General features: G+C 39.8%; 1 protein-coding gene across 3 annotated transcripts in view; it reads left to right on the top strand.

Moving 5' to 3' along the window:
* Positions 1–26797, top strand: part of FMNL2 (formin like 2) — a 304966-nt gene that overhangs the window by 171117 nt on the left and 107052 nt on the right. For all 3 annotated transcript variants that reach the window (XM_040644919.1, XM_040644915.1, XM_040644925.1), the window contains exon 2: positions 7066–7149. In XM_040644919.1, the coding sequence (XP_040500853.1) occupies positions 7066–7149 (84 nt within the window). The remainder of the gene's footprint in view (positions 1–7065; positions 7150–26797) is intronic.

The following is a 26797-nucleotide window of genomic DNA, read 5'->3' as shown; positions in this document are numbered from 1 at the left end:
TAGAAGGAAATGGTTTGGAGGTTAGTTGAACAGAAGGGTGGGTCATGGATTGAATTTGCAGCCACCCTCTGCTGCCCTAAGATGCTGGAATTTTAAAGTGAACTCATGCGAGAATTGGTACCTTGCTCAGTATCAGGTGATGAACAGAGGAGAAACCCTTTATCCTGTGCCACTTGAGGACCCCAAAGGCTGGCTTCTCCTAGATATTTCTTTGGCTGAGGAATTCCCACTGCCTGTCAAGTAAATTCGAAATTCTGTGGTCTGGTGTCTAGGACCTGGCCTTTCTAACTTGGTCTCTCACCATCTGCTCCTTACCCTCTGGTTTATTCTGTGGAGTGCACACTCCTCTGCCTTTTCCTACGTTCGTACTGACCTCTGTTCACACTTTCCTTCACCTGAAGTAATGAGAATAAGCTCTAACCTATCTAGTGTCTTCCATGTACTGACTTTGCGTCATGCGCGTTATCCAGTTTAATTTTTCTCAGACTCTATGAAGCAGGTAGTATTATTGCCATTGTCACCCTTCTCATCATGATCACTATCCTTTCCATTTCCAAGTGAGGAAACTGGGGCTTAGTTTAAGTAATTTACCCAAGATTATAGTATTAATGAGTAGTAGAGTTAAGATCGCAACCTGAGTGGCCCATCTCCAGAGCCCAAATATTAAAAACCATATAATGCCATTAAATGCTGTTTACTACTCCTCACACATCCATAGCATTTCTTTTAACAGAACAACAAAGGGTAATGGCTGCTTCTCTGAGGTTGGAGTATATTATGTCAGCAGTTCTGGTTTGTTTTGCTGTACTCCTCTTTTTGCCTTGCGCTTCCCTGAAGTCTGAGTTTACCTCATATTTGTATTTCCACCTTCATTTGGTTTTTATTGGAGCTTATTACATGTTTGCTGAGTTGCTGAGTACCTGGCTATCTATAGATATGACCCAGTAACTTGTTTTTCTATGGGGGGGCTGGTTCTAGTTCATATTTATAAAAATATTGAAGACTTGTGTTAAAACTACCAGTATTTTGTCTGAAAAATATGAATAGCGTAAATAATATTATGCATTTTCCTCTTAACCTTGCATGCTCACGATCAGGTCTCTGGTTATTCAAGTAGAATTCTTGGATTGCTTCACTTAGACAGGTTGTGCTGTAGAAACACTATCGCTTAAGTGTCAAGCAAAGAGGACTCAGATCACTCTTGAGTCCTGGCTTTGTCACCTATCTCATGCGGGGAAGTTACTTAACCTCCTTGTCCTTCAGCTTTCTTCTCTGTTAAATGGAGAAGATAATACCTACTTGTCAGGATTATAAAGCAGATTAAATTGGCTAATGCATGCAGAGAGCCTAAATGCCTGAGACATATCAGACCATCAGTAAACGGTACATCTTGTTGTTTTCGACCCTTTGCTTTGGTTCTGACCTTCCATTTTAAATTACATTTACTGGCTTTTTCACTTCTGGACTGTTTGTTCATTTTCATTTGCTTTTTGATTCAAGTTGTGTGGCCCATGATGACCAATAAAAAGTGGTACAGTCAGGATTGGAAGCCAGCTTGTCCAACTCCAGAGCCCAACTCATAAATCCCTGCCCCATACTGCCTCATTCAATTCCAGTCAGCCCTGGGCTGTCCAGTCATCTGTTGTAATCCAGCCCACTTCCTTTTTGTAGCAAAAGGTAATGGCTCTGGGGAGGGGGAAATGAGGAGCTGTTGTTTGGTATTGAGTTTCAGTATTGTAAGATGAAAGAGTTTTAGAGATCAACACTAAATATAGTTAACATAGTTAACATCCCTGAACTATGCATTTAAACATGTGGTTGGAAGGGCAAACTTGATGTGTGTGCATGTGTGGTTCCTTCTTTTGAGTTCCCATGAAACTTCTGTACCTTTATCAGTTAAGAACAGTAGAAGATTGTCCGAGCTGTTTCTCTTGTGACATGCTTTTCCTTGCTTCCATAAGTGACCCTGCTTGTGAAGTGCGTGTCTTCTCTTTTTTTCTATGCAGGTGGTTATGTAATAAAAGAGTTTCTGTTGTTGAATCTGGTGACTTAATACTGGGAAGTTTTAATTTAGAGATTATGAGAACAAAGGTGTATTATGGTTACATAAGGTGTATTTAATAGGGTTCACTTTCACTATTCTGCGTCTGCATATCCCTGTGGGTTTCTTAACATGAGCCTCAAGGATATCAGGGAGAAAGAAGGATGTCCTGCAATTTTCATTGCTCCCATGAACCTAGGATAAGAGCTGATGTCAGAAAGTTGTATTCCTGGGACATGGGTTTTATTTGGTTCCTTCATTCTGCTCTGTGTTGTGTATAATATTCTGGCAGTATAACTGCAGATTTATAGACCAACATAGATTCTTTTTTAACCATAATTAATGTCTCCAGAAACTCAGATATTTCATTGTTATTTACCTTTGATTTTTCAAAAAGTTTTAGTTGGAAAGCCCATTTAAAAACAATATAAAATAGAGTTAAGCAGAAAACCAGAATATAGACCATTAATGGAACTACAACTTGGGGTAGATTAACTGTCATAGTTGATACTGATCTGAATTTACTGGCAATAAGAATAAAACAAAATGAATTTCGGGTTCTATGATTTATTATGTGTGGCAGAAGAATGTCTAAAGAATGTCTAAAACATCAGTTTTTGTTAGCGTTGACCTTGAAGATCCCCCCCCCCATGAATTCTTGTTTGGAAGATAATTAATGATTAATAGACATTATCATTGGGGTTTTATAATAAACAAAAACACTCGTTAGTGTATAGACTTTGTTAATAGCTGAAGCCTAAACCCTGAATCAGTGCAGATATTTTCAGACTGAATAATATTACTGAATTAGTTTGCTTATCTTTTATTCAGCAACCTGCATTGTGTTTACTATTTGCCGTATACTGTGCTAGACACTGGGGGTTAATGGAAGACATTGTCCTTGAAGTACTTCGTCCAGTGGGGAATGTAGGTGGGCAAACAGGTTTACTGTGCAAGTTGCTATAATGGAGACAAGTATATCATGCCATTGGGGCCCAAGAGAGTATGTTGTCTTGGAATATTTGGGGGAGGGTTCTTATGATACATGATATTTGAGCTGGTTCTTAAAAGTTTGCCTGGTTGAAAGGAAGGAAAGAGACAAGAATGCTCTTGGATGCTCTAATTTATTTCAGCTAGGAACCTGTACACTCTAGAAATAAATCACTAACATCCACTAAACTTTTCAACTCAAATATCCTATGTGTTCAGTGGATGTTTGGCACGCACTTGAGTGCAGCAACTTCATGATTAAATCCTCTCCTATTTCTGTAGTGCAAATATTCTGGCCCGTAGTGGAAGCCCAGTCAATACTGGATGGATTGATGGAACCAGGGAAGGAGAGGAGAGCCTCGTGTCACAGATACCACAGTCTGGATGAGGTAGAGCCATCACTGTGCGAGGAACACTTGGAGGTTGACTTACATTTCAGGCTGATAGAAGAGCAATCCATTTTCATAGGCAGCAAAGGGACCTGGAGACAGAGCCAGTGTTTTCCTCAGAAAATAGCCTGGACTCTTATGAATTACCTGCACAGACCTTTAGCTAGGACTCCAGAGTCCTGCCCTGTACAATACAAAAGGAATGAGTTCATTCTAAAAAAGTTTTAAGGGCAGTTATTACGAGTTAATCACAACGTCCCTGGACTCTAGCCAGCCTCTGTAGAGTGTCTGCTTTTAAATAGAGCTCCTGCTTCTTGGTCCCTGTAGAATTATTAAGACGTGCAATGTATGCCTGAGCAGCTCCGAGGCTTGACCCGTGGAAGGGGTTATTTCAGGTGCACGGCCAACGACTACCAAGTGCGGTATTAGTGTTGACGTGTGGACGCTGAACGTCTTCTCCAGACAACAGCTAGTCAGCGAGCTCAAGAACACTTCGTAGGGCTCTTCTCATTCAGAAAGATGCAGACCTTTTTCTCGACCTTCAGAATCATGTTGTCTACTTGCCTGCTTCAGTGTTCCTCAGGATGTCTCCGCGCTATCTCCAACCTAAAACGGGTCACTTGGAAACCTTATCGTTCACCACCTCCTCCAGATCTGTGCTGCCTTTTACCATGTGCTCCCTTCGTTAAGTGGATAACCATTTGTCTAGTGACTCAGAGTAGAAGCATAGTATTCCTTTATGATGTCTGCCCTCAGCCCGTAAGTCTAACCAGAAACTTGCTGTTCATATTTTTAACATCTATCCACCTTGATTCATTTGCTGTGCCGTTGGCCTTGTCCAAGCCACCATCATTCATTTGAGCCATTGGCCTCACTGCTTCCACTCTGGCTGTTTCTAATCAGATCTCCTCGTATACCCAGGGTAGTCTTTGTGAAACGTGACTTGATTTTGTCATCTCATGCTGACAAAGTCTTCAACGGCTTGCTGTTGCGCTGTGAGGAAAATAAAAGGTATTTACCCTGGCCTACGTGGCCGGGCATGATACAGCCTTATCCTTCCCTTATTCTCTCTCTTTTACTTTCTCTTCACCCATGATGACTGTCTTTCGGGTTTTTGATTTGCCAAACTATTTCCCGACTTAGCATCTTTTCACTCTTTCCTGTCCTCAGTACGCTGTTGTCCACTCTTGACCCGGCTCAGTCCTTCTCATTTTTAGTGCTCTTCTTAATTGTTAATTTTCCTAAAGGATCTCTCTAGATTGTCCATTCAAAAGTTGCCCTCTGATAATCTCTATCAAGAGTTAGGAGAGTTGAAGATGAGTTCATTTCATTTGTATCTGTCCCACCAGGATATGATGCTGGGTCAGGACCATATCTCTTTGGTTCCCCTCTGTGAGCTTGTGCAAAGGGTGGTGCTTCACAAACACCTGTTGAATGAAAGACTGCTTCTTAAAACTAAAAGTCGATCTAGATGGAAAGGCAATAACAGGGCCTACATCTGTAGCAGTGTTTGCAAACTGATTCCACACGGGTGTCTAGTAGATACTCACAGAAAGTCAGTTACTGCCATTTTGCCTTGCAGAAAAAAAAATTGGTTTTTTTTTTTTTTTTTTTTTTTTTAGTGTTTGTTTTGGGGAGCCTCACAGACTATTCAGATCGTGTTCTGCTCCTGCAAAGCTGTCCAACTTTGAGCCAGTTAACCAAGTTCTTCCAGGTCCCCTTTCCCATATAGAAGTTGAGGAAAATTACATCTCATGAGCTTGTTACAAAGATTTACGTGAGCTTATGTGAAGTGCTTCATACGGTGCTTGACACCTTGGAAGAGTTCAGGCATTCTTTTTTCTTATTCCCTTTATATCTCAAGAGATTAATAAGGACTCAGAAAAACTCATTTAACTTACCTCATAATCTTACTGTTTTTATTTAATGCATAATCACACCCAAGAGCATTAACATGGAGGTCAAAATCAGTTTAGGAGGAAATAATCCATCTCTAGGGTACAAATAAGCAATGATGGACTGGTTATTTAACGGTCAATAACATTGGTTTCCCTCAGAAAGTTAGACATGGAACTCTCCTTTGCCTTATCCCAGGGGTGGTGGTTTAACATTATAAAATTGTAATTACAAATAAATGCAAGTAGTTATTTTTCTTTCTAGTTCAAGTAGATATACTATGGAGATAAGTGGTATGAAAACATTTCCCCCATTTTAGATATTTCTAGGGAGACGCCTTGGCAATATCATTGAAAACTCTGGAATCTAATGCTCTTCTGCTTATATTATCAGCGTTGGGGGCAATTAAAAATTTTAATATTCTGAAGGCAGGTTGTTAGATTCAAATGAATTGGATTCAAATTAATAGGTGGTCTGTGACTAGCACCTCCTTAGGCATACCACTGTGGATGCTAAATTGAGTTTAAAGGAAAATGCTTGAGTTGTATCTATCAAAATTATCAAAGGTTTTAATTCTCTGCCATTAAATTAGAATAACTCACCCATCCTTGCCTCTATTAAATTTATTTCCCTGGATGATATGAGACAGTAACTGTGGCAAGTTGAATTGTTTCTCTATAGGCTGTATCTTTCGAAGAGCTTGGGGCTCTAGCATTAAAAGTTGAAGACCTTTGAATTTGTCTACCCATATATTGACTCAGGCAAGGTTCTGTATTGTTTATTTACAGATAGCTATGATTTAGAGCATTAATACGAGGGGATACATAGGGCAGTTAATAGACGTTGACTCCTTAGCTCAGTTTAGAGCATGGAAACTTTAGGGAGGCCAAGGGAACAGATATGAATTTCTTCTGGGGCTCTCTCACTCTGCCATGTTCTGTGGCCAAAGATCTCACCTCAGACCCAAGCCAAGTGTCTTGAAAAAGTGTATATAATTGGTCATTTGGGACATTGGACTAAAAACTTGCGAATGTACCTGGGCGCAAATCCATGACCAGTACTATGGAAGGTGTGCCATATTGACAGGGAGGTTTATAAGAGTTCTGACGTCTAGACACCTCTTTGAGCTCATGGTCCATTTCTCACTGCAAACCCACCGTCATAATTATACAGTATGGCTAAATGGAGGATTATGGTTGCTAATGTTAACATATTTCCCAAAGGAGTGCTTTTCATCTCACAAAGATGACAAAAACCACTTGCACTTTTTTTTAAATTTTTAAATTAGAAAAAAATTTTTAAGGTGCTCTTTTACTTAAAATTATTTATCAAATTAAACATTGATGTTGTCTATCAAAGGTCATTGAGTTTTCTTTTGGTGTCTTGTGTTCTGTGTCTGGTGGGGCTATAGTGCTTTAAAGAGAAGTGGGGGTTTATATGCTCTCGACTACTGAGTAGCATGGGAGCTTGCTCTTAAATGAAGAAATGGTGCATTACGTTTGCAAGTCTGATAATTCAAAGCAGGCCACCTCAGATGTCCCAGCCTAAGACTTGAGAGCTTCTCTAGTGCCATTAAACTGATTTGATGTTTAAATGACTTCCATAGGGCGTTTTGGTTTTTTTGACACTAGGAATTGCAAAGAAGTCACAAGAGAACCACTGTACTAGTCTTTGGTCTGCCTGTGAGTTAGCTACCCATTAGCAGCCTGTTGTGGAATGTGACATATCTCTTTCCTTTTCTTTTTACAGAATGCTATGAACCTACCCCCTGACAAAGCCAGGTTACTGCGGCAGTATGATAATGAGAAAAAGTGGGAACTGATTTGTGATCAGGTAAGACACGGTGATACTTTTATCAAGAAATAATGAAAGAAGAGAATCAGATTTCCTCCCTGAATATAATAGACTTTTTCCAGGATACCTATGCATGGATTTCTGTTTTGTGACTCTTTGCCTTCCTATTTCTTAGGACCAAAGGTAAAGCTAGAAAGTGACTTCTTTTATTTGTGCATTATTTTAATTCCTTTATTTTCAAGCATTTAGTTATTAGATTTTCTGGGAAATTTGGCAGGCGGGCAAACCAAATTCAGATCTGTTTTTTTGTTTTGTTTTGTTTTGTTTTTTTGAGAGAGAGAGTGAGTTTGGGGTAGGTGGGGGCAGAGGGAGAGGGAGAGAAAGAATCCTAAGCAGGTTCCATGCCCAGCATGGAGGCTGACATGGGGCTCGATCCCATGACCCTGCGATCATGACCTGAGCTATAATCAAGAGTTGGAAGCTTAGCCGACGGAGCCACCGAGGGGCCCTTGTTGTTCTATTTCATATAGCAGTTTATGCTGCTTTGAATAATGCAGGTCGTCTAGTTTAATTGGCTTTCCTATTCATGTGTGTTGTTGTATATTCATGCAAGAAGGTGAATTGTTTATAAAGAAGCATCACTTGGGCTGATAGATTATTTCAGATTTTAGCAATTCTTCTGGTGTTTTCATTTTCTCATTAACTCCTAACAAACTCGGAGTCTTCAGAGAGATATAAAATAAAAAGTGAAAGTCTGCATTTTGTTTCTGTCTGCTCTTCCAATTCTCCACCTTAGAGGTCCACTGGTAAGACTTTGAAGTATTTCCTTTCAGCTTTTAAAATGTTTTTATCTTAAAAAATGTTTTTGTCTTAAAAACCCCAAATATATGGATGTACACACCCTCCGTTCTGCGTCTTGGTACATTCATCATTTCTACCCTGTTCTTTTAAATGGAATGTGGTATCCCATTGTATTGATAGTAATTTTTTTGGCACATTGTTGCAGGTTGGTGTGGACTAGGGTCTTAGATACCAGGCTCTGTATGTTAGCTTTTTATGTTGGGCAATGAGCTTCAGGGTGCTTTTTCCCCCCACCTCCCACCACCCTAAACATTTCTGGGGAGTGCTATAATTCCCCCTAACACAGCTCCCTTGGGTTTCTCCTATGGAGACAACACGTATCAGAGAAGCAGTGGGGTTTTTTATTGCTCATAGGTAGAACTATTACCCTAAGAAAACATGCCCGCGGTTGACACAGAGATTGTAAAGCGTTCGTTGCGTGTGGTTTCTCCTTAGCTCCTGAACTCAAACAGTAATGAAATGATGGTGAAAACCCTCCCCTCTTTCTCATGCTGTATTTGAGTATCAAAAGTAGATAGAAACTGAAGAGGAAGTTTATTGCTTATGTGACCTTGATGCTAAAGTGTAAAGATTTTGCTGACACTTACACTCTCCTGACTTGAGAGTTAATTTTTTGTGAGTATTGTCTAAACCTATTATTGTGAGGAAAAATGATTTTACAATGATGATGAACAAAGATGATAGGGATAATTAATATAAAGGAAAGGTAATCGCACAAATGTGGGAGGGTCCAACGGGGGTGAAAATTCTAGTTGACAGGTTATGACAGTAGCACAGGCAGAGGAAAGCAGCTTCCATGGCCGTTTTGTTAGCCCTGTGAGGAAGAGCTGACCCTCCTCCCTCAGACCTGTGGGATTCACTGGCCATCAGGTTGCTCTGCTCCTTTCTAGCTTTATTAAGTTATTAATTTTTAAAAAAAATTTCTATTTTTTTAAAAGATTTTATTTATTTGAGAGCGAGTGAGCGAGAGAGAGCATGAGCAGGGTGAGGGGTAGAGGGGGAAGGAGATTCCCCACTGAGCAGGGAGCCCGATGGCGGACCCTGGAATCATGACCCGAGCTGAAGGCAGATGCTTAACCTACTGAGCCACCCTGTTGCCCCGAGTTGTGAAATGTTGCCTCTCCAGTAGCCAGAAAGGGCAGATTGCTGCTGATGGAAGATTTCTAACAGCTGTACTCTTCCCTCAGATCAACAGGGCTTTATAGGGTTGATGGTGGGTAGAGGGGATCTTGGGGCTGGGAGAGGAGCAAATCAGCTAATGATGTTTCTCATTTTTAGATCCCGAGTTCAGCTTATTATTGCCCTTGAATGTTAATGTGGCACGACATGGAGAATTTAGCTACTTTATCTGTTCCTTTCTGACACGCACTTCAACTCATGTCCAAAGCTCCGGGCCGGAGCACCATCAGTTCGGAGGTGTCCTGGGTGACTTGTTAATAAGAGTGACACATGATTATTATTGCCAGTGGCCAGCACTTACTAAGTAGATTTTCTTAATAAGAGCTTCGTGTTGAATTTTCAAAGCAGTCCTTTGTGTTCATATCCCCATTTGACAGATGAAGAAAATCACTGCTGAAGGTGTCAGAGCCGTTCAGTGGTCAAGTGGCCTCCATAGTCTAATGATGGAAAACATGCACATGCTGGGGGCTGTACGCATGCACTGCTCTCTGCTCTCTTCCTCACAAAGTACTCAAGTGGGAATGAGCTTCCAGAAATAAATGAAAAATACAGGTTGTCTCTGTTTCTCTGATCTGATAGGCTTTCCAGAAAGGGAGAGGAAGGCAGGGAGCTGTAATTAGGCACAGAGCCTCGCCTGCCCACATTATCACTATGGTGAGCTGCCATGTTTAATGAGCCACTAGTCAGTTTGGGAATTGTAGCCAGCAGAAAACTGGACTTTTGTCACATATGAGAAACTCATTGGTGTGTCACACACATAAATACCATTTCTCATCTGTGTGTATTTGTGAGGGGAAGGGTAAAAACTGTGAGCTGAAAGCATTCATAGTGTACTATTCATATGGTAAGTATAACGTATTGGTGCTTATTGATGGAATGTTTATCTGGTTATCTACATGGGCCATGCCATAGATTTGGTACCTAATTTATATGTATTTATGGTACCTGACCCAGTAGCTTCTCAAAATATATTTGCTTTTAAAATTCCAGTTATATGAAATATCCCAAATAGAAAAATCCATAAAGAAAGTAGATTAGTGGTTGCTGTGAACTGGGAGGGGAAGGGGAGTGACTGCTAATGAGTGTGCATGGTTTTTTGTTTTTGTTTTTGTTTTGTTTTGGTGTGATGGAAATTACACCAAATAACTTAGTGGTGGGAATTAAAGAGTTGGGATAGTTACATAGCCTCGTGAATAAAATAAAATTGTATACCTCTTTAAGAGTGTGAATTTTATGGTATAGGAATTATATCTTAAAAATTGCTTTTGTCGGGGCGCCTGGGTGGCACAGCGGTTAAGCGATTGCCTTCGGCTCAGGGCGTGATCCCGGCGTTATGGGATCGAGCCCCACATCAGGCTCCTCTGCTGTGAGCCTGCTTCTTCCTCTCCCACTCCCCCTGCTTGTGTTCCCTCTCTCGCTGGCTGTCTCTATCTCTGTCAAATAAATAAATAAAATCTTTAAAAAAAAATTGCTTTTGTAACAACCAGAGATAGGTTAAAAAGGAGGAGAATTAAAGAGAGATAACAATGTCTGTGTGGATCTTTTTGAATTCCAATATGAACAAACTAACTATAAAAAGACTTTTTTTTAGAAAATTGGAGAAATCTCTCCAAAGAAATTAGCAGATGATTCTAAGAAATTATTGACTTGGTTAGGTTTGATTTTAGCATTGTGGTTGTATAAGAACCTTTTTAAAAAAAATTATTACTTTTTTATGTTCAATTAGCCAACATATAGTACATCATTAGAATCTCTTTATTTTTAAAGAAACGTGTACTGACGTAGGGATAGAATATGACTGTGATGTGGCTGTAAAATACTTCATCAAAGGAAAACAAAAAAATGGGTAAAGGAAATGTGGAAAATCTTAATGATTGTTCAATTTTGCTGGTGGGATATGTTGGGGTCTATTATAGTATACTCTCAACTTTTGTGTATTTTTGAAAATAAAATTAAAAAATAAAGTATTTGCTACAAATCTTCCCTCCCCCCCTCAGCTGTAAAATGCAGTTAATACTAACATTTTAAAGGGCGCCTGGCTGGCTCAGTCGGTACTGCATGCACCTCATAATCAGGGTCCTGAGTTCAAGCCCCACGTTGGACGTGGAGCCTACTTAAAACAGAACATTTTAAAATTATTTTGAGGATTAGAGGCAATATATGCAAAAACTGGGGATGTACTGTATGGTGACTAATATAACAAAAATTATAAAAAAAAAACACTGCTACAGAAAAAAAATACATGCACTAACATTTGGCGTACAGTAGGGGCTTCATAAATGGTGTGGCTGCTTCTGCTGCTCCTTAGGGGCCCAGATATTAAATAAACAAGGATACATTTATTTATTTGTTTGTTTGTTTGTTTGTTTAATATTATGTTCAGTAAGCCCATGGAATGGGAGAAGATATTTGCAAATGATATTACAGATAAAGGGCTGGTATCCAAGATCTGTAAAGAACTTATCAAACTCAACACCCAAAAAAACAATCTGGTCAAGAAATGGGCAGAAGACATGAACAGACACTTCTCCAAAGGAGACATACAAATGGCTACCAGTTATTAAATATTGGTACCATTTTATCATCAACTTGTTTTCAAAAGATTCAAGGAAATTTATTGAATCTATCATCGTATTTTACCTAAATATACTTGATGGTTTGAATGCATGTTGTATGATGCTGTCAGGAAAAGCCATAGCTATAGATTTCCTCCCTCTCCCTCCCTTTGTCCCTTTCTTCCTTTCTTTTTCTTTCTTAAGATTTTATTTATTTGAGAGAGAGCATGAGAGAGCACAAGTGGGGGAGAAGGGCAGAGGAAGAAGCAGACTCTTCACTGAGCAGGGAGCCTGATGCAGGGCTCAGTCCCAGGACCCTGAGTTCATGACCTGAGCCGAAGGCAGATGCTTAACCAATTGAGCCGCCCAGGTGGCCCAAGCCATAGCTATAGATTTTCAGTCCAGGAAAATACTAAGGCAAACCTTGTGTCTTATTTGTGAAGTCTTAAAGCAGTGTCTGTGGTGTGTTGTCATTGATATGTGACACATAAGACACTCCCTGGTCCCGATGCTTTGTGCCCAAACGCTATGTGGAATCCAAATATTAATTTTATTTCTTTTTAAGCAAATAGTGCAGATACATTATTATCATAAGATACATAGTATATAGACAAAGGGCTCAAGGTGCACGAAGTGAAATGGGAATATTACAGAAATTTAATTCCAAAAGAAGTATGTGATCAAGGATATTGGAGGACTTCTGGAGAAATGATTTCAGGTTTCAGTTCCAGTGAAAAATTGTCATGTGGACAATATGAATCACAGAACTGATCATATTTCTCTTTTTTTTCCCTTTGCTGCTAGACTGCTCAGAGCCACGTTTGTGGTCTGCCCTTACAAGTCCACAGCACCTCCGGGACACGTGTTTTGTTTCCCGGCCTCATTCATGGCTTCATCTCACCTTTCCTGGCCACGTTTTCCCTCCACACTGATTTCCTCACTTAAAAAAAATCTTATAAGAAGTCCTAAACTTTCATCAGTTATCTTTTTGAACAAGAGGAACATACAATAATATGTTGGGATTACTGGTGAACAAAAATTTTATTTGTGCTGATGATTTAACAGATTTTTTGTATGCTGTGGGCATTGAGCACATTGGTGCATTGAACATGTTGTTTTTTCCTAAAGATGCAAAGATGAAGGGTCCAAATAAAATACTTCATCATGGTGTAGCCTAGGAAAGACAATTAAGTTGAATACGATTCATCAACCTCTTTATACTTTTATATGGTTAGTCTGTCACTTTGTTTTAGAAGTACTTAAATATGTCCCCCTGACTGGAGTGAGTTACTGGAGGGTATGGGTCTTGTCTCATTAGTTTGCGTAACTCCAATACCGAGCTTAGTGCCTGATACATAAGCAGTGCTTACTAAAAGTCTGTTGAGTGAAAGAAAGAAGAGCTAAGTGGTTTGTGTGGGAGAAAGTGGAGAAGGAAGAGGAGGCAGGAGAGAGAAGCAGCTCAGTGCAAAGGCCTGGGTGTGTAGAGGCTTGCTGTCTCTTTCTTTCTTTTTTAGACTTTTAAAATTTATTTTGGGGAGAGCAAAAGAAAGAGCACAAGTTTAAGGGGCAGGGGCAGAGGCAGAGGGAGAGAGAAACTCAAGCAGACTCTGCTGAGCGTGGAGCCCAGCCCAACGCAGGGCTTGATCTCACGACCCTGAGATCATGACCCCAGCCAAAACCAAGAGTCGGCCGTTCTACTGACTGTGCCACCCAAGTGCCCCATAGGTTTGCTTTCTTTATCCTTGCACCTTCCTCTGCATGTTGGTGTAATTTGCTTGTGATAAGTGAAACTGAACATCACTGCTCAATCCTGGGAGCTCCTTTAAAGTGGGAAGGGTGCCTCCTGTAGATTCAAAGGCGTCTATGTGGGCATTTCTGCAACGAAGCTCTGTCTCCACCTACCCATGATCAACTGAAAATCCAGTTCTTTGGCTAATTCTAGGGGTAGAATAAACATGATGTCCCTTAGTCCTTTCATAGGTGACTGCCTATACATAAAGTTGACCTGAGCTTCTAATGCGTCTCAGTGGTTAGAGTAACATAGGAGAACTGTCAACTCTGGTCCAGGTGGGGCTGTAGAAGCCAAAGGAGGAGAGGCTCCCTTGCCGGGTTTTGGGGACTGTGAAGTGCATTCCAGAGAACCTATTTATTGGAGTAAGTGGGCAGGGTTGCCATGAGGACTTCAATTTGAGGACTCTGGGGGGACACTGAGGCAGGGCTCTAATAGAATGAGGTGACTGTATGAGAATGAAAAGCTGGAAATTTGTTAGGTTGCTCTGACAACTGCAGATGAAAACCTAGCAGCTGAATAGCAATGAGGGGTTCTTTCAGTGGGATCTGCACCTGTGCAGAGAGAGAAAGTCCCTTGATCTCGCCCCTTCCTCAGTTGCCACTATTCCCCAAATGCAGACCCTGTGCTGCATTTTTTTGGCTTTGGGGTCCTGGCTGCTTTCCACAGGCTTGGGGTAAAGGCTGCATTTCAGGGACTTTCGAATCTCAGATGAGCTTTCAGAGCACTGTGTCTGGAAGAGTTATTAGAAGGGTTGCATTTATTTCCAGCCACTCTTTTTCTTTTTCTCTCTCTTTTTAAAGGATTTTATTTATTTGACAGAAAGCGAGTGAGAAAGCACAAGCAGGGGGAGCGGGAGGCAGAGGGAGAAGCAGGCTCCCTGCTGAGTAGGGAGCCAGATATGAGGCTTGATTCCAGGACCCCGAGATCATGACCTGATCATGCTTAACTGACTGAGCCACGTGGGCGCCCCTCTTTGTATTTTTCTACTGGAAAAGTTAATATATATCTGTATTGGAACATATGAAGTAAAGTGAAAGATCTTATGCCTTTCCCACCTGTTCACTAATCAGTGATGACACTGAGGTTTAAGAGCATTAATGACAAGCCAGCTCCAAGGCCCCCCGGGCTAGTTAGTGAGACAAGAACACTGATTTCCAAACTTCAGTCGCAAGTCCTTTGAATCAGTTCCTGTTACGCTAGGGACCGGGAATCGGTTCGTGGAAGCGAAACTTGCACTTAGGTAAGTAGGTCTTTGCAAGGCTTCATCCTGTGACTTCGCAGGGGTTTTTCCTGGAGGAGGAGGACTTATTCCTAAGTGTACGTCTGCTCAGTGATTAAGTGGAAGTGGTTAGTCAGGAATTCAGGACATTTTAGGTGACTAATGCCGATGGGTGTAGATTGCATGAATGTGTCATCCACTCCCGAAGTGTTAGTGGTGCCACACCTGAGCTTGGTTAGAAAGTTGCCCCGTGGCTTTGCCTGTGCTAATGGTGTGATGTGCGTTTTTTGGGGGGTGGTTTGGCATGGCTCGAACTTGCCCCCTAATGGCTGGTGATTTTGTTGCATTATAGCCTTAGGAAGAGATGGGGGTCTCCCCCTTCCTCACTTGAATGGAATGATAAGGGAGAAGGAGGTTAAAACCAACAAAAACAAAGGTGAGAGTGAAGAGGTGGCAGGAAATTATACCCACTTAGAGTCAGCTTCCTGTGTTAAGCACTTCGGGCAGGTTGGATTTCAGCCCTCAAGGCTTGGCAGGCAGCCTGATCAGGGAAGGGGAAGGCCCCTGCTGCCACTCCGCCCGGGCTGAGTCAGGCCAGTGGTGTTGAGATACTCCACGACTGGAAGAGTTACTTTTTTTGTCTTTTTTCAGCACCACTGACCCATGTCATTTGAATGTATTTAATCATTAAGAATACAATTAATTCTTAAACCCTTCGCTTGTATTTCCTAATACCATTTCATTCAGAAGATAAAAAAGTTACTTTACTGGAAAACTTGTATCTGTAGTTAAGCCAATTTGCTGCTGGAATAAAATATCCTAAAAAATTAAAGAGCAACATATTGCTGAGTTATTTTCTTTCTTTCATCCTTTGTTTTGTTTTGTTTTAAACATTCATGTTGTTGTAAGCCAGCTAGAGCTCTACTCTGCCAGGTAACCAAATATTACTAGATATTGATAAACTAATTCCTGCGGACCATCAGATTCTAGGTGTTAAGGGCTTGTCCTTGGAGTGAGGGGTAACAAATGAGTGGTAGCATTGGGCAGGAACAGGTGATAGCTGATTGGCACGTTGGTGCCAGCCATGGTAGTTACTTGAGCAAGCATATGGATCGCAGAGACAGTGGGGAGGAAGTAAGGGAAGGATAATGATGTAGCAGGAACCTTCACCTTGCTCTGCTGCCTCTGCGCGGGCTCCCAGACTCCAGACCTAATCTGCCCTCAGCCCCTATCCCCAAGTTCCAGGCTTTGATTCTACATATAGCCACACGAACTTTATTGTGGCTTTACCAGCTGTTGGGTTAGCAGACAGCCATTTCTCCACCCCCTTCCCCTTATTCAGTCCTCTGCCTGACTGATATTTTTACTATATTTAATATTGTTTGACCTTAAAATTGTTTGAATTTTTACCATATTTCCTTAACTGGTATGTTGAAATGCTATCTAATTTTAAATCAGTACTAGGTTTTTTGAGATCTGTGATAATTCTTTTAAAGTTCTCTTCCAAGCCCTTAGTTGTCTTTTATCATTTTGATACTTGGTCTTCCTCTTCTGTGTAATCTTTCTTTTGGCTCTGCATTAGTCGGATTTCGTGTTTGGTATTTTGTTTTGTAGTTTTATCTTGTTAGAAAATTCAGTGTGTGTCTTATAAAAATGAGAATTCTCTTATAGCCAATAAAGTCATCACAATTAAAATGAATAATAATTCCTTTGTACCTTCTATTGCCCAGGTCATATTTCCCAGTGTTCTATAATGTTCTTTACACCTGGTTTGTTCACATGAAAATCTAGTCCCAGTATAGATCACACATTGCATCTAGCTGTTAGGTTCTTTAATTCTCCGTGAATCTAGAACAGACTTTTATTCATGATGCTAATATAGTGAGGAAACTAGGCAGGCTGTCTTGCAGAGTGTGTTGTTTTCTGCATTTACCCTGTTGTTTCCTAGAGATGTCTGAACTCTTCTGAATTTTCTGTTAACCAGAAGTTAGGTATAAAAGCATAAAGATTGATGTCAAGTATCTTTTTCTAGAATATCACAGGAGACCTGCGATGTCTGATGTCTCACTATTAGATAACATCGGTCAGTAGTATAATTGTGTTTTCGCCTTTAAGCTGAAAGGGATCTGTGGCACGTTCCTTTGGCACTGTTTGTCTCCTTACCTACCAGCCTTGTGCCTGGTGGGTTTAAAACCAACTGATAATCTTCTGCTGAATCAGTTTCTGGAGGAGCCGCACAAAGATGATTTTATAATTTCATTTCCCTTCTATGTTAAGCCAGCAACTGGATCTTTCAGCTGGGTCTCAGTTTACCCTGGAATATAATTATTCCTAGAATTCTTTCTCTCCCTTTGCTATTTTTGAGAGTACAGATTTAGTTTAAAGGATACTTTGAAAGTTGTGGCAAATGGGTTTTCCCTGGCTTTCTCTTAAGACTATCATTGTGCACGCATGGATTTTCATAGAGTCAGTGTATTTCAATTAATACAGTAATATTTTGAAGCTCACACTATCAGTGCTTTGATGTATGAGAACCCTTTCATGTTGGCTTCTGTGTTCTTTTGATGGGACTTTGTTAAGCCTTGAGAGCTTGTTTTATGGTACAAAACCCATCTCTTAGGCTTAACTTGTACCTTCCTCGCCCTGGACCGTAGAATAAGACGTTTCTTTGAGGAGCCCTGTTCTTTTTTAGTGTGTTGGGGGGGGGTGGATATTAGAGGGGAGGATGTGAGAGCCAGAGGCCATCATAGCCACTGGGTGAATCTCCTTCTCAGTTTAAGTATCTGGACCTTGAAAATAATGTGTAAAAATTACGAGTTCATATTGATATTTCCAAGTCAATTTTTAATATTAATTTACTTAATTTCTTTGATTTTATAATCATCACTTTTACGTTGAATTGTTGGATTCCTAACATAAATGTAATTTATTTGTCTTTTCCTATAATATAAAAAAGGTTTCAAAACAACATACCAATATCATTACTAACTAAAACATTAGTAACGAAAATTACTGAGTGGATACATTTTTTTTTTTCTTTTGCAGTTTTGTGTCCCCCAAATGTATTCACTTGAAGATGTACTAAGTACTTGATATAAGTCACTTCTGTTATGAACTTCCAGTTTAAGCTAAAGTAACAATAAGATAACAAAAAGCTGCTGTGTTAGTTTTCTGTGGCTGCCGTAACAAATGACCACAAGCTTGGTGGCTTAAAGCAATAGAAAATACTCTGTTGCAGCTCTGGAGGCCAGAAGTCTGAAATGAGGATGTCAGCTGGATCATGTTCCCGCCCGAGGCTCTACGGGAGAGTCATTCCTTGCCTCTCCCAGCTCCCAGTGGCTCGTGGGCGGACCTTGGCATGTGGTTGCGTGACTCCAGTCTCTCTTTACGTGGCTTCTTCTTTTCTCCCCTTGTGTACTTCTTTTCTTCGGTGTCTTACAGGGACACTTGTTATTGGATTGAGGGCCCACCTGGATAAGCTAGGAGGATCTCATTCAAGGTCCTTAACTTATTACCTCTGCAAAGACCCTTTTTCCAAATACAGTCGCATTGGCTTGTTTGGGGCTAGAACATAGATGTATCTTTTTGGGGGACCACCATTCCGAAAACTGCATATACCAAGATGTGTAATGATTTGCATAATCTTGTCATTCATGTAACAGTACAGGCTGTTACTGTTGACCATTGAGGGTTAAATCTACCCAGTTAATCAAGGAGTGAGGTGAAGCTGTTTTTAGCACACAGCTTCAGCTTTGCCCTGAGGTGGTCTCCAGTCAAAGTAAGAAGGACTATGCACACTCATGCTCATATACCTGAGAGCCGCCGCCCGCACCCCAGCCAGGCTCGGAAGTAGACTGAGTCACATGCAATCTTACTTCATAGGTTAGGCCTGCAGGGAGGATGCGAAATGTAGCCTAGCTGAATATGCACAAAGAGAAAAAACATGCCTCGTAAAAGCTAGTCTCTGCTACGGTTATTAATTTTGATAGTCTGATAGTTTCACTTGTCTTAGGTTGTAGTTAGGATTAAAACTTGCTTTTATTTATGTATTCATTAATTTATTCATTGAAAAGCGTTTAGTAGTATAGACAGGGGAAAGCAAAGAGAAAATTGGGAGAGTATGGATCTGAGTTTTCCCAAAACAGGTACCTCATGTAATACTTCGAGTCTGGAGAATCGTTTGAGTTGAATGGTCCCTGGTACCAATTTATTTGTTCTGCATCCCAGCTGTGTGCCAGGCAGGAGCTGGCTATAGGACATGTATTTTTCCAGTTTTAAAACAAACAACATTTTATCTTTGTGCTGTCTTCCACTCGAGATTTTAAAGGGACGGTCTTCCTTTTCTTCAAGCCTCCAAATCTAAGGAAAGGTACTGAGTGTGTTGCTGTTTAAAAGAAAGGAAGTTTCTTTCCGTTTCCCTTCTGAAAGCAAAGTTTCCCTTCCATTAAGATTCACTCTGGGTCTCGGAGTCCTTAATTCAAAAACTGGAGAAGCCATCAGAGATCAGCTGCCCGCTCTCTGTATGTCGAGCTGTCTCACGTTTCATATCTCTGGAGTTGTGCAAAATCGAGGCTGAACCTAGAAGGGGGTTTACTTCTTTCTACTACCAGAGTTTCCCTTCGTCAGATGGTTTTTGTAGTGGGGAGAAAAGCGGCTGGCCTATCCCATGGGGAGTGAGAGGGGGGCAGAAAATGGGGAGAAGGTAGACTAAAGAAGGGGTGAGTTACTCCTTTTTAAACTAATCCTTTTCAGCAGCTTGATATAAATGCTCTGTTAGAAGTGCTGTTCGACATCAACAGCCAAAGTAAGAAACCCCGGGTTCAGTCTGATTTCAAGCTTCTAGGTTCTCTTCTGCCAAAATGAACGTCATATTACCTGCCTTTTTGCCTGGTAATACAAATGAAATTGTAGATTGTCCCCTGCAGTCCCCCCCACCCCAAAAGTACTTAGTAGTCTGAGTTGTCTGAGACAACTCCATTATGTTGTGTGAAGTAAATTGTATTGTATGAGCAGCTTTGGTAAACTTGGGAATGCTATTACAGGAAATGAAAAATCATATCGCCAATTCAGTGACGCATATGGATAGACTGAAGTTGACCTTTGACACCATCTTTCAAAAAATAATTTAAGTGACTTATTAAGGTGTGTTAGCCAAGAATTTCTACTAGGTAACACAAATATACCTCTGCATGGTTTTAACACCTGAATGTTTGGCTCATAATCTTTGCTGTGGAAGTCTGTGTGTTTAACTTTCACACACAAAAAAGTCAAAGAGCTTTCTGGAAGTTCTCCAACAAGTGGTTGAGCTGACACTAAAAAAACTGTGAAAATTTCTGTGTTCTAAAAAGTACCCTAATGGTCTGGAAAAGTTGTTTTTGAAAAAAGTGCCAGGATGACCTGGATCATAGTATGATTGTGGCTCTTTTTATCAATCCATTCATTCCTTAAATGATTCAATGAGAACAAACTGAGAAGAGTGATGCACTGGATGCTAGGACCATAGGGCTTCAGAAAACAGTGCTGAATCTTTTAAAAAAGGAGATTGAAAAAAAAAATAACACATCATCTTAAAAGTAAATTCTGGAAAGACTGAGTGTCTAGCAGAGAGCTTTCAGCCCATGTATTCTCCCCTGCTCATCTGTAGCATTCATGGCAGATCTTGATGAACTTTCAAGTAAGCGTTTTAAAAGAAGTTATTTTTTGAAGTCATTGGGGGAATTAAGGTGTCTGTCGGGGCTTTATCTCTGTGATAGTAGTAAAACAGGATTTGAATGATTTCACTGAAATAGCACAAATATAAATTGGTTTCAATTTCTCATTAGACTGTAGGTGCCGGGAGTGCAGAGAGATAAGGAAAAAGTAGAACTATGGTTCAGGTTTTGTAAGGAAAGCAGAGCCATGTTTAGGGGCGGAGACTGCATGTAGTCTCTATCCACATGGTGGACTGGATGGTGGCTTGCCGTAGGTAGCATCTTTGGGTTCTGGATATACCATTCATTATGCAGAAGCTGGTTATCCTTAAATGCACTACTAGTTCTCTTCACAAGAACTTTGAGACAGCCACTTGGCTGTTGATGTATGTGTTGCTCATAGCTTCAGATATACCTTCCCAAGTCTCATTTCAAACCCTGTGGAGTGAACACTTGTAATAGACTGGGTACCATGTTTCTATATCTCTGTCACATCCAGCAAGTGTCCCCAGCAATGACCAATTTCAAAGGACCTGCTTCCGCCTTCCACTCAGCCCAGTCTGGTCAGGTCTTGTCTGAGACCTTGATCTAATGACTGATTTTGACCATGTGATCCCAGGTTGAAACTATTTTTGGCTTAATCTTGTGATCTGAGGATGCAAAGAAAGACATGATGTTGATTATAGAAGGGTGTGTGTGTGTGTGATGTTAAAACTGAAATTACGAAAGATCTAAAGACAAATCATAAACTAGCCAACCAAAGCTTGGTTTTAAGATTCAGTTTTCGGGTTGTTCGCACACATTGTTTTTGTTTTTATATCTTAAAAAGTTAATACTTCTGTATCTAGGAAACTGGGATGTGTGTTGGGTGTGGGGAGGTAGGGAGGGTTGGATGAAGATGGTGGGTTAAACAAATCTCATGAAATGACAGTGAAGATATAGTAATGGTTTGAGGAGTAGCAGTACATGCAGAGCTGGGTGAAAAAAATGTGACACAAATTGCAGAATTTTTAATTCTTTATGAATAATTTATGACATAAATGTTTTGGAAATTATAAAACTAAGAGGTTTACAGGACCCCCTTGGAGTGCTTTATTTCTTACAAAAGTGTTAGCTGGCAAAGTTGACTGCATATTTGGCTTGTAGATTTCTTTCTAATTTAGGCAAGTGGAGCGAAGAAAATATCAGACACTTTTTAACAAGAAAGCTGTGCTCAGTAACAAGTAAAACGAATTTAAAGAAATTACTTTGAGATCCTGTTTTTTGATCTTCTTTACTGAGGTATGATTTACATATAGCAAAGTTCACCAATTGTGTTTTCCAAAGTGGCTCGACCATTTTGCATCCCCTCCAACAATGTAATAGAGTTCCAGTCACTCCAAATCCTTTACCAACACTTGGGTATTTTCAGTCTCATTAATTCCACTCATTTTTATGGATATATAGTGGTATCTCACTTTGGTTTTAATTTGCATTTTCCTAATGACGTTGAGCATCTTTTTATGTGCTTGTTATTTGTGTATCTTTGTCGAAGGATCTGTTCAAATCTTTTGCCTATTTTTAAAAGTTGGATTGTTTCATTATTGAACTGTAATGTTTTAAAAATATATATTCTGGATAGAAATCTTTATCAGACGTATATCTTGCAAATATTCTGCTAGTTTGTGTCTTGACAATTTTCATAGTCATAAAGTGTTTTTCAAAGACAAAAAGGTTTTCTGATGAAATCGGATTTAGATATCTTTTATTTTTTTAAGTGGTTCAAGTATTTTGTGCCTTGTCTAAGGAATCTTTGTCCAAACTTAGGTCACAGAGGTTATCTCTTCCATGTTTTCTTCTAGAAATTTTAAGGGTTTGGTTGTATGTTATCTTTGTGATTTATTTTGAGTGAATTTTGGTACATGGGATAAGTTAAAGCTGCAGATTCACTGTTTTTCCCCCCCATATGCATATCCATTTAAGTACCATTTGTTGAATAGACTGTTCTTTTTTCATGAACTACCTTGGTATCTTTGAAAAACCAGTTGGCCAATATGTGTATAGTCCTATTTTTGTACTCTCTGTTCTGTTCCACTGATCTTTATCTCTACCCTTTGTCAATATTGAAGTTTCGATTACCATCTGGAAATCAGGTAGTGCGAATTCTCCAACTTTGTTCTTTTGCAAAATTATTTTGGCTACTCTAATTCTTTGCATTTTTATATAAATCTTACAATCTTGTAAGTTTCTATGAAAAACCCTCCAGGATTTTGACTGAGATTGCATTGACTTTGTAGATGAATGTCAAGAGAACTAACATCTTAATAGTACTGATTCTTCTGGATGATGAACATGGCATTGCTGTTTATTTAGGACTTTAATATCTCATAAGAATATTTTGAGGTTTTCAGTGTACAGGTCTTGCATGTATTTTCTTAGATTTATCCTTAAGTATATCATGATCTTTAGTGCTATTTTAAGTGATACATTTAGAAAATAAGTTTACAATGGTTTTTTCCTAGAGAAATACTGTTTTTAAACAACCTCCTACTGCTTCATTGATACCCATATGGAGCACAGTGGCTTATAGTATGTTGCTGCATTTTCAAAACCAAGTTCCATAATTGAACACTGTCGTAATGGCTTCTTACGGTAAACCAGTCATGGGTAAATGTTGATGTTTAGTATTCTGAGCTTGGTTCTTAGGCTTAAGTCTATGCCTAAGGTAAATGAAAGCAGGTGGTAAGGACATGGTTAAGACCTAATGACTTTATTCCCAATTTTTAGTCCTCATGTTCTGTTCATAAGGATACTTTCCTTGCATGTATCAAACACATGTTGACTTCAGTGGAAGGCAGCTTCCTTCTCCACCTCTTTCTGTGCCATTTGCCTTGAGGGCTTGCTGCCATAAGTTATACCTTTTGCAAATATTTACAGTTCATTCACTGCAGTGAGCACCTCTTGAGCTTCTCAGGACTGTGTAACTGTCACCATGTGATTGCACAGTGTTCGAATTGGGGCCCATGAAATTTCAGAGAATCCAATTAGTATAAGTATAGGCAGAAATCTGTAACATAAGAGTTTGCCATTCTTAGATAAAAAAAGATGTGATATATATATGATGAAATATTACTCAACCATAAAAAAGAATGAAATCTTGCCATTTGCAATGACACGGATGGAGCTAGAGAGGATTATGCTAAGCAAAATAAGTCAGTCACCATATGAGAAAGACAGATACCATATGATTTCACTCATATGTGGAATTTAAGAAACAAAACAAACAAGCAAAGGGGGAAAAAGAGGGAGGCAAAACAAGAAACAGACCCTTAACTATAAAGATCATACTGATGGTTGCCAGAGAGGAGGTACATGGGGGGATGGGTGAAATAGGTGATGGAGATTGAGGAGGCCACTTGCTGTGATGAGCGCTGGGTGACGAATTAAAGTGCTGAATCACTAAGTTGTACACCTGAAGCTAATATTACACTGTATGTTAACTAACTGGAATTTAAAAATATTTTTAAAAATAATAATTAAAAAAGCATTTACCATTCTTTCAAATTCTTGAGTGATTGAAAAATACTAGTACTCTTATCTAAATCTTGAAATACCTAATGGTCTCTGCAAGACATCAAAGGCTGCTGCCGCCGCTTCCCCCCCCCCCATCAAGATCAGGACTTTGTTATTTTTCTTTTCCTCCCCCATGTTTTATTTGTATGATACATGGTTAGCTTTGGAGACTTTTAAAAGCTTTCCAGTATGTTAATCTTTTTTGGGAAGGCATCCTTAAGTAAGGTTTCTGGAATACGTAGTGTGTGGGGGAGAAAAGTTTTCATATTCTCATTTTTCATATGAAGAAACAATGAAGCTTGTTTGTACCCCTTGCATTTTTTAGAGGAAGAGTACTCCCCAGGGATTTTGTAAAATTTTCATGAAATCATAGATTGTAACTATAGTTTTATAATAAGTCTGTATCTGAAAATGTTCCAGAGTCTTTGCCTAACAGCTGTATGCGCGTTCTCTTTGTAGACCAAGAGGAATTTAGGATCCAAAGTAGGAATTGCACTCTAAAGCAGTGATTAGTGTTAGTGTACAGAAGGACCTACTTGGGGAATTTAAGAAAATGTGGATTTTTGAGTGTTTGGTGAATTGAGTCAGGAGAATGTTTGCAATTTAACAAGCATCTTCAATGGCTTTAGATGCTGGTTTTTGATGGTATATATTTTAAGAAGCTCCAAACTAAAAGAAGGGAAAGCTTTGGCTCATGAGGGGAGAGAATGAGGATTTGAAGATTATGTTAAAGGTTTTCCAAGATGATTCCAACCTTCCTTCGCTCTACGCTAGTCCTTAGATCCTTAAGAGCAACAACAACCCTACTTACAGAACAGGGCTACATGTCAGACACAGTCGTGGTTCAGTCTTTGCTTAGAACAACATGAGATAATAAACTTTATTAAAAGCATGACCTTCCTTCCTAACAAATTCAATTAAAACCATTTTTAAATCGGGAAAAATGATGAACTGTGAATAGGATTAAATAAGCCCAATTAATATTATATATTAGGGAGTGAATTATGGGATGTTTTGTTTAGGAAAGACCTGTTGAACTAGAAGAAACTTTTGCTAGTCTAAATAAAGGAAATTATTTGGACAAGTCTCATCAAAAGTTATTTTCAGTCTGAGAGCTGTAATGGAACACTTGGAAAGTTGTCCTCTCCGACCAGGAAAATGATTTCATATTCAGAACTGAAGAATGCTTCAAGGCTCTCCAAGAAACTGTGGCTGTGGAATGAATCTGACATACTGATTTTTCAAGTCTAGTCGAGCACAGAAATGGCCAGCTTTTAAAATTGGGGTTGGAGAAGGGATAGTTAGGCAGTCTTCATCGCATGTTCCCTACTATTCAAAACCCCTCGTTAACTTCCCCTTGTCTCTCTTATACCTATTAGCTTACTATTTGACATCCACCATTGTCTGTTCAAGTTACCCATTAGAGTATTGTGCCATTGTCTTTCCTAAACTATATTACTGGAACCCGGCTAAACCCATTGAAGTTAGCACATTCCCCATGCTTCTCTACCTTTGTTCCCATGTTCCCCATCTGGAAAACTCCTGTCTCCTGCCTCTCACACCGACCCAGGATATCTATACACTGCCTGCTCTTTAAAACTCAATTCAAAAACCACTTTCTCCAGGGAAGTTCCTTTGATCCTCTCCCTTGGAAGAAGCCTTACCTTTCTTTGAACTTTCAGAGGATCACATATGGCTCTTATCGTATTCAGCATTGTATTACAGCGATGTCTCTTGTGTCTCACGGATCAGATTTAATGCTTCAGAATGAATTTGTTTCATTTTTTTGCCCTTTTTACACAGTGTCTTGCATAGTGTGTTCTGGATGAATGAAATAATAAAATGATAAAAAAATTTTTTTTAACCTTAGTATTTTTCAGGTTAGTGCCTGGAAATAGAGACCTACTTGTGATAGCAAGATTTAAGGTGTTCAGAGGCAGGGGCTTACTTAGCAAAATGTTTTCATCCAGAAAGAACCACAGGGACCCTCTGAGTCGCAGCGCAGCTGGCCATTGCTGGCTCTCAGTGGTTAGACAAAACCGGACTCTCATCTGAACTCGCTTTCCTGGCCATCTGTTATCGTAGGTAGCTAGAGTCTTAATATTTTTTCCTCATTTGCTTTAAATTGTCCTCTTTCTTCATACCCATACTTTCTGTAGGTGGGAGAGTCTGGAAGCCTTTCTGAGGTTCCAGAATTTGTTTTTGTCTTTTTGGGGGGAACATGGAATATGCATTTCCTTGGGGACTCTGGTACTCTCAGTTTCTTGGGAGAGTCTAGATCTATTTGTGTAGATGTTTTTATTTGCATAAATTGGTGGCCCTGTGAAAGCTGAGACGTTATGACTACCTTAGTCCCTCTTGCTTAGGAGCCCCGATTCTGGGCTTGGTGCCTCCCCCTTCCCTCCCCCCACGTATGTACATGCATTATTTCTTGGCTGCTGCTGTGCTATGTGACTTCTTTCTGTCTATATATAATATTCATGTGCTATTTTATTTTTGTCTTTTATTCTCCCCGTGCACTTCTTGTTAGCGTTATCCCTTTTAGAGGGTAAACCCCTTGAGGACTTGGATTATTCCTGTCAGCAGAGCTCTGAAGAGCATTTAGCACCAAGTTAATGCTGCAAATTAGTACGCACTAATTGCAGTGATACTGGTGTAATTACGGCTCATTGAGAGACCACAGTTTGCTTACTCATCCTTGGGAGATGAAGTCCAACTATTTGCAGCTTCTAGGAAGAAAAATCAAGTGTAGCGAGCTTATGTGCACAAGAGCAAAGTCCTTTGAATTTTCACTATCTAAAAATTACTGCAGGAGCAGAATAATAAAACATTAATAATG

Source organism: Ursus maritimus, unplaced genomic scaffold (assembly GCF_017311325.1).
Source record: "Ursus maritimus isolate PB19 unplaced genomic scaffold, ASM1731132v1 scaffold_1, whole genome shotgun sequence".
Classification (NCBI taxonomy): Eukaryota; Metazoa; Chordata; class Mammalia; order Carnivora; family Ursidae; genus Ursus; species Ursus maritimus.
This window is presented reverse-complemented; position numbering and strand designations above follow the sequence as displayed.